This window comes from Eucyclogobius newberryi, unplaced genomic scaffold, assembly GCF_026437365.1.
Source record: "Eucyclogobius newberryi isolate DKJ021-1_F unplaced genomic scaffold, fEucNew1.0.hap1 SCAF_18, whole genome shotgun sequence".
Lineage (NCBI taxonomy): Eukaryota > Metazoa > Chordata > Actinopteri > Gobiiformes > Gobiidae > Eucyclogobius > Eucyclogobius newberryi.
Window position 1 is genome coordinate 14,637,014 of NW_027315812.1, and position 19,011 is coordinate 14,656,024.

At 38.0% G+C, this 19,011-nt stretch overlaps 1 protein-coding gene across 3 annotated transcripts in view; it reads left to right on the plus strand.

Moving 5' to 3' along the window:
- The window catches only part of ctnnd2a (catenin (cadherin-associated protein), delta 2a), a 233,044-nt gene that overhangs the window by 35,092 nt on the left and 178,941 nt on the right, over positions 1 to 19,011 (plus strand). For all 3 annotated transcript variants that reach the window (XM_072450621.1, XM_072450624.1, XM_072450622.1), the window contains exon 2: positions 3,994 to 4,124. In XM_072450621.1, coding sequence (XP_072306722.1) covers positions 3,996 to 4,124 — 129 coding nt within the window. In that variant the 5' untranslated portion in view covers positions 3,994 to 3,995. The remainder of the gene's footprint in view (positions 1 to 3,993; positions 4,125 to 19,011) is intronic.

Here is a 19,011-nt window from a genome sequence, read left to right on the forward strand (position 1 = left end):
TAGAGAAGGGGTCCCAGGATTGGTGAATAGTTGCCACGTTTAATCCGGTGGTTTTCAACAACTGATTCTCAACCAATGATTATGCATCCCTATGGGGATTTCAGGGGTCTGCAGATGTTATGAGGAAACATTTAAAATATATGTAATAGTCTCAAACCAGGCTTGACACAAAGGCAACCGTAAATGTTTATTCCTATTTGTTTGGCTTCAATATTCATTTATCTAGGCCTTTATGAAAATTAAGTCAAATATTGGACCTAAGGTAAATCATTTTGCGGGTCACTCTTTTTTGTGTTTGGGGGTCACAAATGACAACAGTGATTGTTATGGGGGTTGCAAATGAAATAGTTTAAGTACCACTGGTTTAGTCTACCATCCCCATTGTGCAGCTTTACACATTAGCTGAAGACTCCTGCACATTTGCTAGTCCTTCTCTGTGCTGTCAAAAACACAGCGCTACACCTGGGCTTTTGCTGTCTTATCTCTGCTAAGCTAAATGAAATGTCAGACTATCATTGGTTCTCAGTTCAATCTGAAGCTGCACAAAACTCAATCCAGAAAGAATGTGCTTCAGTTCTATTCATCCCCAGAGGTACAAAAGCCTTCTGTGAACGTAGGTTCCTGTTATATTGTACCCTGCAGGACACAGCGCATCTATTAAATACCAGCTCAACAGTGTCTCCATACAATAGCAGACTGCAAATAGAGTTTTCAGTATTGTTAGATTTTATGGCAATATTCAGGTTCTAGGAAGCTTATACCAACAACTAAATACAGTGTAGTGACACCAGGAAATTATCATTTTGAGTCAGGGAGAAAATTGTCCTGAATTTGTCTCAAGAAAGAGGACAACAAACAAATCGAAAGCTCATTTGAGTATCAATACTGAAAAATATAAAATCACTCAATGAACTAAAATACCTGATTCTTCTTACATAATTATTAGACCACATTAACTAGTATAAGGCCTTTATACTAGTTACATTATTACATTACATTATAGAAACTATTTGTATTTTTTTTAATGTATTGAAAGTGAGTTACACATTTTAGCTTTGCAGTTCATACAAAGTATTTTAAAAAATTGGATGGAAAGTTTTATGCAAGATCAACACAACTGCTGGTCACAGAAATATGATAATGTTGCTGTTTAGTGTTTTGTTTTGTTGTTTTGCAGAAAAGCATTAGTGTTTTTGGTCATACATTTTCCTGACTCCAACCGTCACGCATTCACAATTTTGCAGAACTAAAACCAAAGCATATAATTCACCCTGTCATTGCCAAGAGCAGAAAGTGTTGTCAAAGCACTTTCAGAGTTTTCATGCATTTTAGGGTCTAACGTTGTATTGTATTTCGAGCAACACTATTTTTAATGTATGTAGTTTTATCTACATTTATCTGCACCTGTTCTTATTGTGACCACTGCAGACTGAGGGTAAGACTTCACAAGAGATTACATTTTGAAGTTGCTCTGACTCAGTTAGGCACTTTTCAAACGTAGAGGTGCATGATATTGTCTACAAGATCATAATTGAAACAGCTATTTTGCAAATTAAGAATATCAATAAAGTTGTCCTAAATTAAAATCTTTGTCCTTTTTCTGAATAACAGGTGCAACAGATATATATTATATTATTGGTAAATTATTAGTTTTAATAATAATTTTATTCTGACTAAATCCTATAAATATCTGAGTTCTCTAGACTAGATCTGCAGATTTAGAATGACTCTTTGATGTGATTCAAAATTGTTTTTCTATAAACAGTGTCCAGATGAATAGAACACTCCTGGATGAATGAGGGATTAAACCGACTTGATTCTGACTAAACACAAGCAGGTTACTTTCCCCTCATCTCATAGAAACGCATATGGCACGGGTCCAGCCAGAGTCTTCAAAGGAGGTTGTGGTCTGCTCACCAGACAAACTTTGGTGACTCATCTCCGCTCAGGAGGTGATGCCAGACGTCAGTGAGAATGAAAATATCCATCTGCGGGCTATCTCGCTAACATCTTTTATTTACAGACACCACCCTATTTGGCCTGCTGTCTGTCTGCTGGCCAGCATGCTGCGTGATAGACTAGCTGGATGTTTGATTTGCAGCCTGTCTGGAGCCCTGCACACTTGTTTACCATTTGTCGACACTAATGGCTAGTTTACTCTCAAAGACCCATAATGTCAGAACTAAATAAATATTGGCTTTAAAACTAAGCTGTTTACCACCATAAAAGTTCATTCCATTTACAGAACAAGCGTGTATATGAAGCCATAACCATATAAATGAAAACTGAAAACAAATTCTCCTCATTGTGACATCTGCTTGTGGGATACGCTGTACACTGCGTTGTTAAAAGCGAAAATGAATGTCAAGCATAACAATACAAGTTTGGCAAGAGTAAAATGGCCATAACTTGGCAATGTGCTCTTGTGGACTGCTGCAGCGCCGCAGCTGGTGATGCAGCAGGACAATGAAGTTTGACCTGTGTGATTCTATAAAATGGGGGTCTCTTATAGAAGGGCTTCCACACAGGACAGGACTCACCAAATACCATGAAACTGACCCAAGACCCCATAAACTGGATGCCCGTAATAAAATGCTAATAATGAAGTGGCTAAAACGTATTAGTGGTCAATGGTGGTGTTGATTGAATGTGCTTGGATTGCATCCTCTGAATTGTCTTCAAGTTGGATTACATTTGAAAGAACATTTTGTATTTACCTTTAAACATGTTGTTGTTGTTGTTTGACCTAATTCCATGTACAGTTTTGTGTGTGTAGAGAAAAGAGATTAAAAACAGATTAATCCTTTTAATTGCCCCACCTCAGTGCTTCCTGACCTCCTCTTTGGAAACCCCTGTCTTATAGAATGAATGAATGCTTGAATTGAGCGTCAGACTAGACGCTGTGACTGCAGAACAATATGACCATTATCATAGTACACAGGCAGACATTATGTTACATCTAAAGAGTAAACTAAAAAGAGCACACAATCCTGTTTTCACATCAAATGTTTACTGTGTTTGAGAGGCAAATGAAATGGATTTAAATCCCCAATTCAATCAGTTCATTATTTAGTCTTCTGCCAAAGTCAGGGATGCACTATTGACAAATCCTGTCCCCATAGTCTGATAAACCCACACACCAATTTCCTGATTCCTCCTCTCTTTCCCTCTCATTGTGGGTGCTTCCAGCTCACGAGTGGGAGAATAAGACACTTTTCATTGATTATTTAAATGAGTACAATTAATCCAGGGAAAACAGAGCAAAGGTCCTGGCGAATTTGATAGCTATAAGCTTAATTTACTACAAAGAAAATCCTTTTGTGTTTTGTGTGCACATGCCACACCTGAATGCAGTCAAGCACAAAGGAATGTGTGACTTGGATATGAAATTGCACCTCCTCAAACAAAACTGCCACCTATCATTTCCCCATAACCCGTATCAAGTAATTAAAACCATGATAAGTGAAGCATCACATTTTAATGAGTCTACACAGACCCCTATTTATAAAGGGACCTACAGCCAAAGACACAGGTGGGAAGAATAATGCAGGGAAGTGTGTGTTGCAGACTAATTGCCAAGACAAGGCTTTGCTTTGCTATGCCACAAGCTATAACCACATGTTAGAGACTTTAGCGCTGGTGACCAGTTATACACATGAGCTCTGAGACTAATTGGACAGTGCTGACAAAACATGTGAACATTGTTGGTCAATGATTAAATGAGGTGCTAGAAAAATCTGTAACATTTGTACAAAAATGAATAAATAAATAAAGTAAAATGTATATACACAGTGGTATATAAAACATGTATATAAAAAAAGACAGTCAAATCTTAAATTCATGATTGAGACTATCTGTATTAATCCGTCTGGTCTGCGTCAATGTGTAGTTGATTGAATTTGCAACCTTCCATGCAAAAGTTTAGTTCCAGATCAAATTTATCCCACATCTATATATATATATATATATATATTATTTAATGTGTGTGATCAGAAATGCCGGTGCCGGACCAACCAGCCGAGCAGGAGAAGGGGGCCATGGTGCCTCCAGTGATGCCCTCGTCCAACGGAGACAGATCTGAATCCGAGACCACCTCCTCTATCTTGGCCTCAGTCAAAGAGCAGGTAAGGCACGCTTGTGTTAAACCTATGAGAATGACTAAAGTCCTATTAGAAGTTTCCCCTTGAAGTGAGTGCTATTAAGGGGCAATGGCATGCTACTGTGCTAAAGCCTTTAAAAGAAACCAGATTGATTGGTGTCAAGGGATTGTAAGTGTGTAATGGATGGAAATAATGGAGATTACAGCGCACTAGCTGTAGCCAAGTAGACTTAATTGAAAAAGTCATTGAAATCAAGGCACTTACTCAATGTGGGCTGTTGTAAAGTAGCTAGTGCCTTACGAGGACACATTGTGGTTTTAGAGGATCAGAGGCGGCCAGAGGTGTGATATGAAAAACACTTGATACAAATATTTATTATAACTACGGGACACTTATTCCTGCTTTAGTAAAGCATAAACAAATGCTTAATTCATCGACATTTTTTTTTAATAAGAATGATTGGTGATCACTTAACTAATACTCTAACCCTAATTCCTAACCTTAACCCTAACACTAACACATAACCTTAGTTAAGTAGGTCTCAATCTTAAGCCTTTGTTCATGTTAAGGCAAATTAAGGTATAGTCATTATAAAGTGGTACTAAATATCTTAATTTTATTGCAAAATATACTGTACATATTTGTTGTCATATTTTTGATAAGAGTCTAAGTGACTTTGTTTGTTCAAATATAAATTAATAATTTGCACTGTCCCAGATCCCTAATGAGTAAATCTCGAGTTCATGCTAATTACATTGGGTGATTTGTGACTGGCCTTGTTCCTGTGTATTTCTGTTTATTTAATTTTGCATCATCAAGGAACATAGTCTTATTTCATTCTTGATTTGGTAAATGACATAAACGTTTGTTGAAATTACTCACATTTGTTGCTTACTTTTGCATGTCAACATAAAATTCACATATCTTTATTATTATTATTTATTTAAATCCCTCCGATTGTGTGAAATGTTTGAAGAAAAACAAACATCATTCAAACCTCTGAAGCATATCACTCAATCACTTCTGATTTAGCCCGATCAGTCGAGGGTAAGCAATTTGTTTTCGACCTTCTAAAACAAATTTACCATGCTCAAAATGACTAAAATGTTTCAAACACAACTCAAGATTTTGTGTGGAAAATGAGTTGTTCAGCTGTGTTTTTGTTTGAGTTAAAATAGTACAGTCTAATTATAGTTTTCTTCCCAGCTTTAGTCTCTGTCTGTGTTTGTGCATTGGCGGCTGGATCAGTAACCAGGCAGACACACTCCCTCTGGGCCTCTTCATCTCCATATTATCCCACTTTGTCCCTTATGGTCACTGTAGGGTGCAAACGCAGGGCACATATGGCTTGTCTTCACTTACTGTGTCGTTTTTTAATAAGGCATGTCTTTAGATTCAAAGCAAGGCAATATATCCACTTTGTTTAGAAAGAGTCATTCTGAAGGACTGCATTTGCTGGAAGGCCAAATCAGATTCAACTTTCAAAATATAAGGGGCATTAAACAAATCTACCAGAAATGGGCTCAAACGTGCCTTTATTTAGATTCAAGTATTGTACATAAAGTGTGTGTGTCTTACTTGCAAGTGAAATGTATTTACAGGTGGAGAGGCAACGTTTTAGCAACTGGGCATTCGTCAGGCAAATGGTTAGCTGTTTATACAGATGTAAACGACAGGATTAGCCGTTTTAATGCAGAAGATGTCTTGTTGTTTGTGGAGGAAATTATGGGATGTCAGTCTTTGCAATTTATTAATTACTATTCAAAAAGCTATTTCGATTTGATTTGCAAATTATTCTTGCAGCCCACATTTCTTCTCCCACCTCTAGTTCTAAAGCAGGTTGGCCTATTTTTGAATTTTGCATTGCTCTAACAGTATATGTAAATATAGCAATAATAACTGATGTTATACTGTATATATTCAGTCAATTCTCAAGATTTATTTTTCACTTTTGCTAAAATGGTAAATGGTAAATGGTCACAATTATATAGCGCTTTTCCACCATCAAAGCACTTTACATCCAGGAACCAGTCACCCATTCACACACACAATCACACACACAATCACACACACAATCACACACCAGATGTTCGCAGACACTGGGGGCGAGTCGGGTTAAGTGTCTTGCCCAAGGACAACAGCATTCCCCTGATGCAGCTGCGATCGCACCGCCAACCTGTGGGCCAGTGGCTCTGACCGCTCCACCATTTGCATTTGAAGGTTGCACAAAATGGTCAGATTTTTTAAAATAAATGATATTGCATTTTGTTTTGTTAATGTTTTTCTTATGATATTACCTTGAGTCGAAAGGCTAAAAAAATCTCTATATCCAATGTGTTTTATTGATGACTTGCTTGTCTTGTATATCCTTACAGTTGTAGGGTCGAGGTGTAAGTCACAGGTCAAAATATGATTGGAGAATTGTATGCGAAACAGTCATATCAATAATAACAATATTAACTGGGTTTAAAAAGGAGAGAGATTGTGTAAAAGAGGTGTGAAAGCAAAGGTCTGAAAACAGGATTCCGTGCTGTACTTTCCTGATGGATTTCAACTAGTTTATGTCCCGGTATACTTCACCAAAGCATCATACAAGTGTAATTCTCCATGTTCTGCACTTATCCTGATTCAAGTCAAAAAGTGTCACATCATTTCAGAGCAGATCCTGAGAGGTTTTTCTGGTTTACGTGAAGGCGTTTGCAAGCAAAGGTATCACTTGACACAAAAGGGGTGTGTCAAAAGCTCTCAAACTGCACTCCCAAGACCACAAGCTCACAATGTTTCATGGAGGAATAACTACTTGTAAAGGAAAGTACCTAGAGATTAGAAAGTCAACAAAAATGGTTGACCAAGACATCATCAACTGATTAATCGACTAAACAGCTAAAGATTTACAGCCCTAGTTTAGTCACCACAATTGTACTCAAGTAGAAGCTTTTTTCCCCACTTGTAGACTTAATCACAGTGAACAAAGCTTTTACTCAAGGAAGATACTGCTACGCTGCGAAATGTATTACTCAACTAGAAGTACAAGTATCATTTTTAAATAAATTCTATAAGTAAATGTACCTACATATCTCTGTCAGTATGTGCCTCCAAGTGAAAGTTGTCCTCCAGATGCATTTAAAACCCTAAATAAATCCACCTACTTGTACGTCTACCACCCTTTATTCCCACATAGGCATACATCTTTTCAAGCGTACTGCTGCACCTAGGCTTTGCACAGCATTTCATCATGTTTCCTCTGCCAAGTGAGAACTCCTTAGAGACCAATTGAACTGGTGCTGATTTGCATTATATCTGACAATTTTCTGCCTATATCAATTTAGCCAGCAGTCAAAATAGCTCTTGAAATGGATTCTATTTTCTTTCCTGAATGAATGATCTTTATAACACACCTAAATGAAGTTGTGTTTGCTGCCCTGACATCTGCTTTATTCTAAGGTAAGAGTATTCAAGCTGTGTAAGGATGGATTTATATGTTTGATCCTTATACTGCTGCTGGCTGTACAACTGAGGCTTTTATATCTGGATGCCATATTCACATAACATTAAGTTAGATCTGTTCTTCAGGTCATTTATGAGAAAGTCATTATCTTTTTATACACTTTACATTCAAGTCATCTGAAGCTCTGACTGTTTTTTTTATTACTGATTGCACGTTTAATGTTTCTTGTGATGTAATGTTTTCCCTTAAATGTTTTATCCTTGTTTGAAATACTTACACAAGGCAGGCAGTTTATATGAATCTAAGGTCTTATTGTCAGCAAGGTTTAATCATTGAAAGTGCTAAAAATCAAGAGTGAACTAAAAGCTTGTTATTAAAAATGCAGCTATGATTACATCCTTCATTATCGGGCTTGTTTATAAAGATGGCCTGTGATTTCTTCATCTTATTATAAGTGTGTGCTAGAAAATGCAAATTGAGTCATAACTTTTTAGACATTTATTAGTATTCAGCGGATTCCACCGTTAACCTGCCACACACTAATCCCAATATTCTCTTTCATATCCAATGTGTTATTGACAATGTTGTTCTTGTTTGGGTGTCCGCCACCTGCTTGTCTCCATAAAGATGTTTTTACTGTGCCTGAAATGTTCCACAGTATTGCATAAAACTTATCCATCTAGCATTTTTTAAATTATTATTACAGGTGTTTAAATTTGTCCAAAATACAGAGTGGTGTCCCCTCTCCACTGACCTTGGAGTTTGGCCCGGCGGCATCACCTGGTAGTTTCCATGGAGATCGATACGTTTATTTCCATACTGTGGAACAAGCAATAACATATTCATGGAAAAGTAGTAATCCCTCATTCGTCCTGGAGTGGTCCATGGTAGGAAAGGTTTTAGAGGTCGTCATCTGGACAACATTTTTACAAATCTACTTCCATCCAAAAGTCATTTCCAATCTGAAGGAAATGCCAACTTAACAAGAAACCTGACTTGACTGCTCCAGCTCAGACCACAGTAGCTACAGGGTGAGACCGGCAGACCACTAAACAAGACAGGGTTAGTTTCAGATATAACTCCTCTCCTTTGGGCTGATTCAACGTGAGCTCAGGAGAGTATAAATGCTAGCTTGATAAACTATTTCCTTTGAAAATTTAAACGTTTTGATTTCTAAAAACTGTACCCAGATGGCTTCCTTTGAAAACTTTCCCACCATATTTGTGGCATATCCTCCGCTATAAGTAACATACTGCACCTTTAACATTCAAGGTCATGAGCAAATCAATTAATCCATCTAAATTCAACTTAGCAACTTTGCAAATTCAGTGTGTGATGGTGGCAGTTTGCACTTTCTAGGGGCTTGTCCTGGAAAAAGCTACTTACCATAGCTCAGATGAACACGGTACGGTGCCTCTTGCTATTGACTGCATTTTTGCGCTTTGTCAGATGAACTTTGAAACCACACTGTCACGTAACTTAAACTTGAAAGTGTATTCACCGAGGCCTGGACATGTTATGTGCTTTGAACAGAGCTGCCAGCTGTTCTGCCACTCGTTTTTTGCCTGAAAATTGAGTTCAGTGCATCTCCTCTCTGTGTGTCCTTCATGTCCTTCATTATTTATAACTTGCGAGCATAGGAATGTGTCCCCTGCAGGAATCTAATGCAGTCTGAGCCTTATACCACGTACCGCTGGCATATTTCCCATGCATTTTCTCAGGGAGTGTCTGTGGGATATTGCACCGTCTTCACACAATACAATTTGCCTGGAAGACATGGCCTAGTAGCTGTAAAATTTAACAAACATCACCCACAATTCAACCTGGAGAGACTCAAATGAAGCCAATAGAAGGTGATTGAAAGTATAATTCACAATTATATACAAAATAGAATATACATTTATGAATGTTATATAAAATGATATTTGTTTTTTAATAGGAAAGAAGCTGGCAGGGAATTTTGAGCGATGTGTAGGAGGTGCAGAGCTGGATAAGTGAAGGAAGTATATCCGTTGCCTGGGATCCAGACTGATTCTCCCTGTGTGTCGAGACAAGATCAGTCTGGTCACCATCTCCTCCAAACTCGGACAGAACTGTGCAATCAGTGTAGTTTATTTCAGTGACGCATGGGAAACAGATAATCTCATTAGTCATCCATCATTTACTACATAATCAAACTTCGCTCACTTCAGATTAACAGAGTTATATGCCTTATTCATTGTTTTAGCATAAATATGCAATCATAGAAAAGTATTCAATTATAGTCATCTGGACACAGATCAAATCAAAGTCATTCTCAATCTCATTCTCATTTTGACTGCAGCTCCATCGTCACTGATGAGTACCTGTTTAAATGGTTAGGGTTAGGGTTAAACTTGTCTATACTGTTGGCAGACCAAGGCCTCCAAACGTTGTTGTAAACAGCCGGTAATTCAACCTTAAACCACCATTTCTGTTTAAAGAGGCATTCTCTTTCCTTTTCTTTTTCTTTTACAAAAATGGCCTCACTCAACTCATATTTCAAACCATCTCTTCTCATACTTAGAATCTTCATCTCACTGTCTTCAAATGATTGGTTCGTGGTTTACAAATGAAGCTGGACAGTGCTCTGCAATCCGTAATTTGCGTGCTTTCTGTGCTGATGCAGCCTTTTGTGCAGTGGCGGTTGAGTCTCACCTATGTCACCTCTTTGTATCTTTCCTCACTGCATTGGATTGAATACACATTGATTTTGAGTGGACATCTTGTCCTCAGGATACGCAGTGATTTTTGGTCCCTATGATATTTTTTTTTATTCCTTTGTCCCCGTAAGTAGACATATTTGCTTTTTATGTCCCTGATTGGCTAATCCACCTTTACGTCAAGCCCATCTGAGCTCACAGAGATAAAAACTGGTGACAAGGCTCACATCTCACTTGAGGCAGCAAGGAGTAGTCTTCCAGGTTGAATCTTCATTAAAGTTTAATGTGGGTAAGAAATTGACTAAAAAATATAGGAAATGTATGTAATTTTTAGGATTTCAGGGATTTTACTAAGGGACTCAACAACTTGGTTCATCTGCAAAAAGGCAGCTCTTGTAGTGCATGTATTTACAGTATTTATTTATTTATCCATCCATATATTTATCATGCTTGTTTAGTGTTATATTATTTCTGTTTTTTAATTATTATCACTCATTATATGTTTACACCAAATTGCCCAAAAGGCACATACATATATTGATTAAACCCTTGAACTTGAATGACCATTCCTAGTTTATGAGTTTTCTTTAATTGATAATAGCAATAAAGGTTTATTGATTCTGATATATGAAAGATTAATGTAATAATTTTACCCCTTTAACAATATTAATTTATAATTTGTGAAAGCATTTGCTGCATCTTGAGTTCTGTGTAGACCTATCTATATAGTATTGCTTTTCAAACCCACAAACATTTGTCTGTATGTGTCTGGGACAGTCCTATCTTTCTTCATACAAAGTTAGCTTGGGAGGAAATGGCCCCTGTGCCAGTAAATGGAGTCAGCAGGAAAAGCCCTGGTGACATACACATGCATCAACACTCAGAGCGATCTGATTACACTGCATTGTCAAACCTGCTTCAGTGCAGAGCCTTCTCAGTCAGGACACTTTTTATCCTTTCATTCATTAAAAGAGTGGAGTATCTCTGTGCTGCCTTTGGGACTTGCGATTCACTCACAAATGTCAGCTGCTGTTTTAATGTAGCACCCCTGTCCTTATGATGACTTACTAGCTTTCATCTCATCCTGTACGTTTGAGTGGGAGGATATCTCTGCGGAGCTGGATCCCATGTCAATTCAGCAGAGCATCTATGAGCAGAAAAACGATGGTTTTCAGCAACTGCGGCAAGTGTGAGTGTGAGGCTGCCAGGGAATTGAGTAATTTGACACTAAGGTTGTTAAATTACTCAAATTCTTTACCTCAATTTCAATACTTGGATACTTAATAGGATGTTTCAATGTCAATACTATGATTTAGGATTGTGTTGGACACTAATATGATGCACACAGTAGAAAAGACACAGGCCTACCTATTGTTTCAAATTGCACAGGTAAATAACATCCATCATATTACATATTCCATGTTATAATGTCAGTCTTGCTGAGTTGCGCCTGTCCCTTTCTGGATGATTCGTGGTATTGCAGAATCAGGAAGAACAATGACATTGTTAGACAGGAAGTGTAATGAGGCATGAAATCAATATGTACAATCCTGCTTCATCCGGGGCATGCTGGGTAATGAAGTGTCAGGAGTGTTTTGGAGGTGTTTTAATCACAGAGACCTTGGAGTATCTTACTTGTAAACAGGTTGCTTCCACAGCGTCAATGGGAGCTGTGACTTTGTGGATCTGTGATAAGTTTTAAATGAGGGAAACAGCAGGTACAGGAGCTGCCCGTGGTTAGCCCCCCGATAAGTGTGTGATCATTGCTCTCTGTCGGGATCACAGTCACGCTCCTCTCTGCGCCTCCGCTGTGGCCCTCCTCCCCCTCCCGCCTCCCGCCTCCCGCCTCCCGCCTCTGCTCCTCCGCTGTGGCCCTCCTCCCCCTCTGCCTCCCGCATCCCGCCTCTGCCCCTCCGCTGTGGCCCTCCTCCCCCTCTGCCTCCCGCCTCCCGCCTCTGCCCCTCCGCTGGGCCCTTCCTCCCCTCTCGCCCTCCCTCTCATTAGCCTTTAACGTGACGACAGAGACCTGTGCTGATCCTGCATATGAAGCAGGGGATCTTTTTGCTAATCACCTAGCCCAGACCCTCCTCATCTCCAACACAATGTCCCACCTCCATCTGAATGCTAATGCTACCTGAGCCCCAATCTATGGCTGCCTGCATGCTGATCATCTTGTTAGGCATATCTGCATGCTAATATTCCAATCGCCGCAGGTCTCAAATGAAACCTGAATGCTAATAATATCAACATCTACAGGTAGTTTGTCATGCTATTTGCATTGAAAGAATCTATTTCTTTTTCTGTGTTTGCAATAAAAACTGTTCCTTGTATTCCTTGCATCCATCATATTCCTAAAAAACAATCATAACATAACAATAATCAATAAAACAAAAATACCAAAGCAGTATGCGTGACATTTGCTTGCTTTGTGTCTTGTACAAATATTATGTGCTTTGGGAACTGACTTTTACGTTGAACTGAAACACTGTCAAGACCCTGGGACAGACGGGACAGATACAGGAGGGGACATAAACCGGACATACATTTTATTTCTGGATTTTTCTTCGAGATGCTCTTTGGATTTCTTATGTTTGATTGTGTTTGAAATGCAAAAAAGTACAATTATAGGCAGCATTTTTAGGACTTTTTACCAGTCAAAAGAAATAATATATTAGTTTAAATTGTTAATTTCTATGCCAACAATCCTAATTTTCATCATTCTGAATCCCATGGATGATAAACAGGCAAGGTTCAGTTCAACTTCTTTCGGCAGTTTTCGCTGAGTCAAGCCTCATAATCTTTACAAACACCACCGTGTACATAACCTAAGGTCAAAGTCTCTGTGTCTATGTCAATATTCATTTGTCCGGTTATTGCAGTACAGTGAGGCGTCCCCGGGGTGTGATGTGTCTGGGAGGATGAAGCTTCCGCCAATCCTGAGCAATAAACCTCCTAAATTCCAATTAAAGTAGTTTGCTAATAGGGAAACAAAATATACTGATTAATAAGTGTCCATAAGTCATCTTTATTTACAAGCATGACTAGTGTGGAGCTTTAGTATCCTAGTTTGTTATCTTGTATACTGTTTTTATTTTCTGTTTCCTGCCAACTGGTGGAAAATAGCTTTGCTTCGCTATAATCTTATTTGCACTGTAACTGTTAAAGATGTTCATTAATATGCACTTTCCCTTGAAAATAGATGCATACAGACATCCATTCATTGCAGAATTATGTTTACTCCAATTAGGAATCATTATGTGTAGATATATGTAGTAATATTTGTCTTAAATGGGGAAACCCTGCGAAATGGGCATGATAGTTGTAGCTGACACAAAAACACCATCACATACATTTCACTTTAAGTCAATTGTAGTTATTGTCTCTTCATCAAATACGCTTTACTTTTCCGCTCATAATTCACACGTGCGTAAGACAACTCACAGCTGGACTTTTTTTTACACTGTTTCATCTGGTGCTTGACTGACATGATTAGAAAACATGAGGCAGTCCTGTGTGGTTAAGCTTTATCCCTATTTGAGAGGAAATAGGCCTTTCATTCTCCCGGAGTTCCTATCGATCTGAAAATGAGAAAATGGAAAGATTACCCTGTGATGGAAAGTGCCATTAAAGAGCTGGAGTGGCAAAGAGCTCTGGAAATGCCCAAGTATTTTCCTCTCCATTGATACTCCTTTATTTACCCAGATAATACACGCTGATAGCAAATGCAGTTTAGACTCGCACTACTTCAAAGTTGCAAATGCCGTGTGCTGTTGTAAAAGGTCTTATTTATCAGGGAATGCCTCTCCGTTTGTATCGAGTTTCGGTGGATTTGGTGGAAATAGTGCTTTTGGGATATTGTAATGCCAAATGTTGACAGATGTAGTCTTTCGGAGCTGCAAATGCTTGTCACGTATTGTCACTGTCACAGCTCCACCGGGAGAAGCTTAAGGGGTCAAGTGCACTGGATTTCATAAGCAGCGTAATGTTGTTTATGTGGTTGTTTAGAGTCTGTTGATGTTTTGGAGGTTTTAGTTGTAGTTGTTGCAGAAAATAGGAATGCCATTGTTTTTAACTGAAAGGCTAATTGAATGTTTATGGTTTGCAAATGACAGTATTTTGTGTGTCAATGGCTAACAATGAGAAAAATGACAAGGGGCCACAGTATTTAAAAAAATACATTACATACATTCATTCTATTATTTCCGGAATATGAAGCAGGGCTACACCATATATTGCTAAAATATCGATACTGCAATATTGGCTGACATAATAATCGACATTGCAAAGCTAAAAATATCACAATAACATCAAGGTCCTCCATCTAACTGAAATGTATAGTTAAAATAAAAATAAAATTACAATTGGTGTGCATGAAAAAGGCAATATTTATTATTATAAGTCCTAAATTATCTTGATTTTGTCATTGTTAAGTATTTGTTTTTGCAGAGCCCGACTAGTTTAAGGCATGTAAGTTTCAATAGAACTGAAATAATAAAAGAATATATGAGAATATTGCAATGACGTTACAGTAATCAGTCACATATCACACAACCTTTTCCAATATTGTGCTGCCCTAATTTGTCAAAAGTAATTATACTAAGTTATTCATGCATAGTCCAAATGATTAGACTATGCTATCTTGCCAATACGTCTCCATATCCTTTCCTGAAAAGTTTGTTCCTAACTTCTCCCATCTACACGGTGGCGGTCATTGTTATCTGTCGGTGCGCTCCACCTGGTGTGGCTCAGCGGGGGAGCTCCACTAAAAGCCGTAGCCTTCCCCCTTCTGCTTTCAAACAGATAAATTATCGCCGCGCTCCTTCGCAGTTGTCTGGCCGCCAGGGTTGACATATACACTCTAAAGACTCTGGTTAATGAAGAATTGTTCTGTCATTGGAGTTGTCTTGGAAATAAGTCGGATCGCTCAATCTCTCTTTCTCCTCACTTTCCTGTTGTTTTCACACACTTTCCTCCTTTAGTCCCTTGTTGCTCCAGTGCCCCTCTGCCCATCACTCATCGGTGTATTTCACTCACTCATTGTCTTATGTCTGCACAAAATAAATGAGGTTTTGCAAATGCCTCATAAATGGCCCCCACCTCAGCCCTTTTCCCCCCCTAAATTCCCTTTTACCCACAGTGCTTTGCAGGGACTAGAGATGTGCATCTAACCATCTCTAATGAGGCAGCTTGTGTTCTTTGGGCCACTGTTGCTGCTGATGCTGGAGTCATTTGTTGGTCCCAATAGTCTTTCTAAATGCACGCATCATTACGCTGTTTTAATAAATTATTGCCATTCGCTCTGAGATGGACAGACAAACAAAACTTGATTAAAATGAGTTCATTTAAATATATCTATTCAACATGCATCTTCATTGTTTGATTATAAAACATAAAACATGAATTTTCTTCTTTTATGTAACAGATCTAGTGGATTTTGACAAGCTGGGTTGGAGGTCCCTTTGAACTTAGTTTCTGGACTGCTTTTTGAATATTTTAGCGACAGTACGGGTTGAAACCTCATTTTCTATTTTTGCTTCTTCTTTTTGAGCACTTTTGGTGGAAAATGTCATATTGTCAGTGGGATATGCCCTGGGTAGCTGGGCTACTCTAGACTGGCCTAAATGTAAATGTCAGTAATGATGTTTCGAAAAGAAATCTCATCCTATCTTCCTTACTTAATATTCTCCACCTTCTTCTCTGCTGTTGGTTTCTTCCTCGTGGAGTTTTCACTTCCACTGCGACTTCCCTCAGCCTGATTTGGTTGATCCTTTTCAAGAGCTGGCACGTTTCCAGTGTTGTTTGAGTTGTAGCTGGTTTTATTAGCCTTCAGCTGTTGCATTATCATTATGCTCTTATGTCTTGTCAATAGTCTAATTTTTTTTGTTTGTTAATAGCCAGAGCAACTTTCTCCATTACGAGATATTTGTGCCACAGAAGTTATTGGAAGTACTTAAAGTGTGGTTTTTCATTGTTCTCTAATCATTGAAAGAGGCAGTAAAAGTAAAAAGTCTTATTTTAAACAATGATTTATGTAACGTTTATATGTTTTATCTTATACTTGTCTTTATCCTTTCCCACCAATTCCTGTGTGTCTGCAGGTGGCCTGGTTTAGCTCCAACTTGCTCTACCATCTCCATTGGGCTATAAGGAGCAAAAGGCTAACTCAACCTTCTTGTCAGAAGAGATTTATTCCCTCACCTCTCACAAGTCTGTATCGGGGTCTCAGTGCGCCTGTAATCTGCCCTGAAAAAAGCCCAGACTTGTGCCCACTCTCCTCCCCTGGCTTTTCGGTTGGCTGTATGACTTGGGACCTAATCTGTCAACGATACATTAAACATTTAAAAGTCGGTGTGCAGATCTCTTAAAGCGAAGCAACGGAGCTCAGGAGTCTCGAGTCTCGCAAGAAGAAGACAGGGCTTTGAGAGAACCAGACTGTCAGGGGACGCTGATAAAGAAAGACAAAGAGGGAAATCCTATTGTGTCATTTCCTACTGAGTGCTATAAGTCACACATCACACTGCATCGCGGCAGAAAGAGGCTGAACAGGTTTATAATGTGGGCACAATATAGTCATGAAGATATTCCAGGGCAAAGCAGGAGTGTGGTTTATCAATATAATATTGTTTGTGGCAATTGGTGCTTTTGATTTTTAATTCACATTTTAAGTTTATTTAGAAGAGGCACTTATTTGCCCTTTCTTGCTTCACTGCTGTTTAACAAGCGTTGAAGTATTTAATTGTGTTTCTTGCCATGTCTAGTGGAAAAATGTGGTACTTTTCAGCACTTTAGAAGTCACATTAGAGCGACTTGTGTGTTCAGACTGCATTCTCAGCTAAAGTTTTGAATCTGAGTTATTACCACATATAAATATTTGCAGTTGCATTGTTATATTTTGCAAGTTCTTCATTCTTTGGTTCATTCTTCCTTTTAAATGTCTTTGATTTGAATAGGGACAGTAATACATATTGTTGTAAATGTGGCAGTATTGGCTGTACTGTTTCAAACTGCAATCCAAAGGAAAGGTGTAAAAATGCCAGCAATATACAAAACACATTTACATTATATACATTGTCCATTAAGGCCTTCATTTATTTTATTACTTGGTTTACGGATCCGCCGCACTTAGATGATTGATTTCTGCAATATAAATAAAATGAATAATTATAATTTTTTAAGGCTGCACACTTAGAAGCGTCAGTTCTACCGATGCAAAACACGCTAAATCTACTGTTACACTCACTTGCGCGCCGCGTCTCCCCCCCTCCTCCTCCCTTGGTGCGTTTTGGGTAAACAAGGAAGAAAAAATCTTTTGAAATTGAAATAATATTTATATTTCGCCTTCCTGTTCAATATATTTCATTTAAAAATCCGTAAACCAAATAATAAATAATGGTTATAATAATAATAATAAAAAGTGATGTATAATTTAGATAGTCAAATAAAGTGATGATAATGGTTTTGATTAAGCTAGGCCTCTGCAGAAATGAAAAGCATCCTTTCCTGTCATTTGGAAAAGTTTCCTTCCAGACAGAGCTAGCGTTTGTCTTGGGTCGGACTTGCTTGTCTGAGTATGTTAATTGGCTGTCATTGTTGGCCACGGTTGATTTTCTCAAGCTGTTTACACTGCGGCAGAATCACCATGCACATAGACGCTTCCCAGGTCAGACAGCTCATGTTAACAGGTGCCGCTACATTTTTAACATTTGAACATTTTGTTGGTGTTTTTTTTCCATGTTTTAGATTATGTACCAGTAATTATACTGCACCCCTAACTCTGGAGGTAATTGAAGGCTTGTCACTGATCAGTCAATGGTAATTAATTGTAACCTAGAATTTTCACTGACATTTATTGAATGAGCTATTTATGGTACATTGAAGGTTGAGGATTCATTTATTAGCCTATTATTTGACCTTGTGCACGCATACAAGTAGGGCTATAATGATTAATCAACTAATCGTGACTACTGTAGTCGACTATATACTATTTTGATTATTTTAATTGTATATGAAATACCTTTTTTAACAAAGACATCAACAGTATTACATTAAAATGGCAAAAAAGAGTAAACTATTTAGGATATTCATCAATAATACACTTTATTCATGAATATTCTCTTTCTATAAGCTTTCAGTCACCATATTTAAACATTTATTTTGTTAAAAATGTATTAGAAAAGTCTCAATGTACAATAGAAATTTTGACAAGTTGACTAATTGAAAAAATAATTGTGTTTTGTCAACTACTAAAATAATCTTTATTGACAGCCCTACATACAAATCCAATGAGAAACCGTTGAAAAGTTTAGAGTCATTAGTAAGTAAGCGTGCAATGTGTTTTTGCACTGCCATAACTGTGCGACGCCTGTGCACGGTGTAAAGACACTCACTGGTTTTCCTCACCCTCTCTTAACACTTTAGTTCCTTTGTCTGTTCTCACCATATCCTGTTCTATGCAGCTTTTGTTTCACGATTGTTTCTGCGTGCTGAAATTTCTTCTTGTATAATATCTTGTATTAAACCCAATTGATATGTAAATTGTTGCTTGGTTGAAAGGAGAAAATTAGCCAAAAAAGAGAAAAGTTATATATCTTTGAGCAATTACAGTAGTTAAGGTCAGAGACTGAAATTTCATCAGTTTGTGACTAGTTTCAATCCCAATATTAGGCTTTCCCTAGAGGACAGCCACAAAAAAGCATTTCTAGATACAACAATATATAAAGATCATCTAGGGAATTTGCATGCTATGTTTAGGAAACCTATATCGACACACGTTGCTTGTATA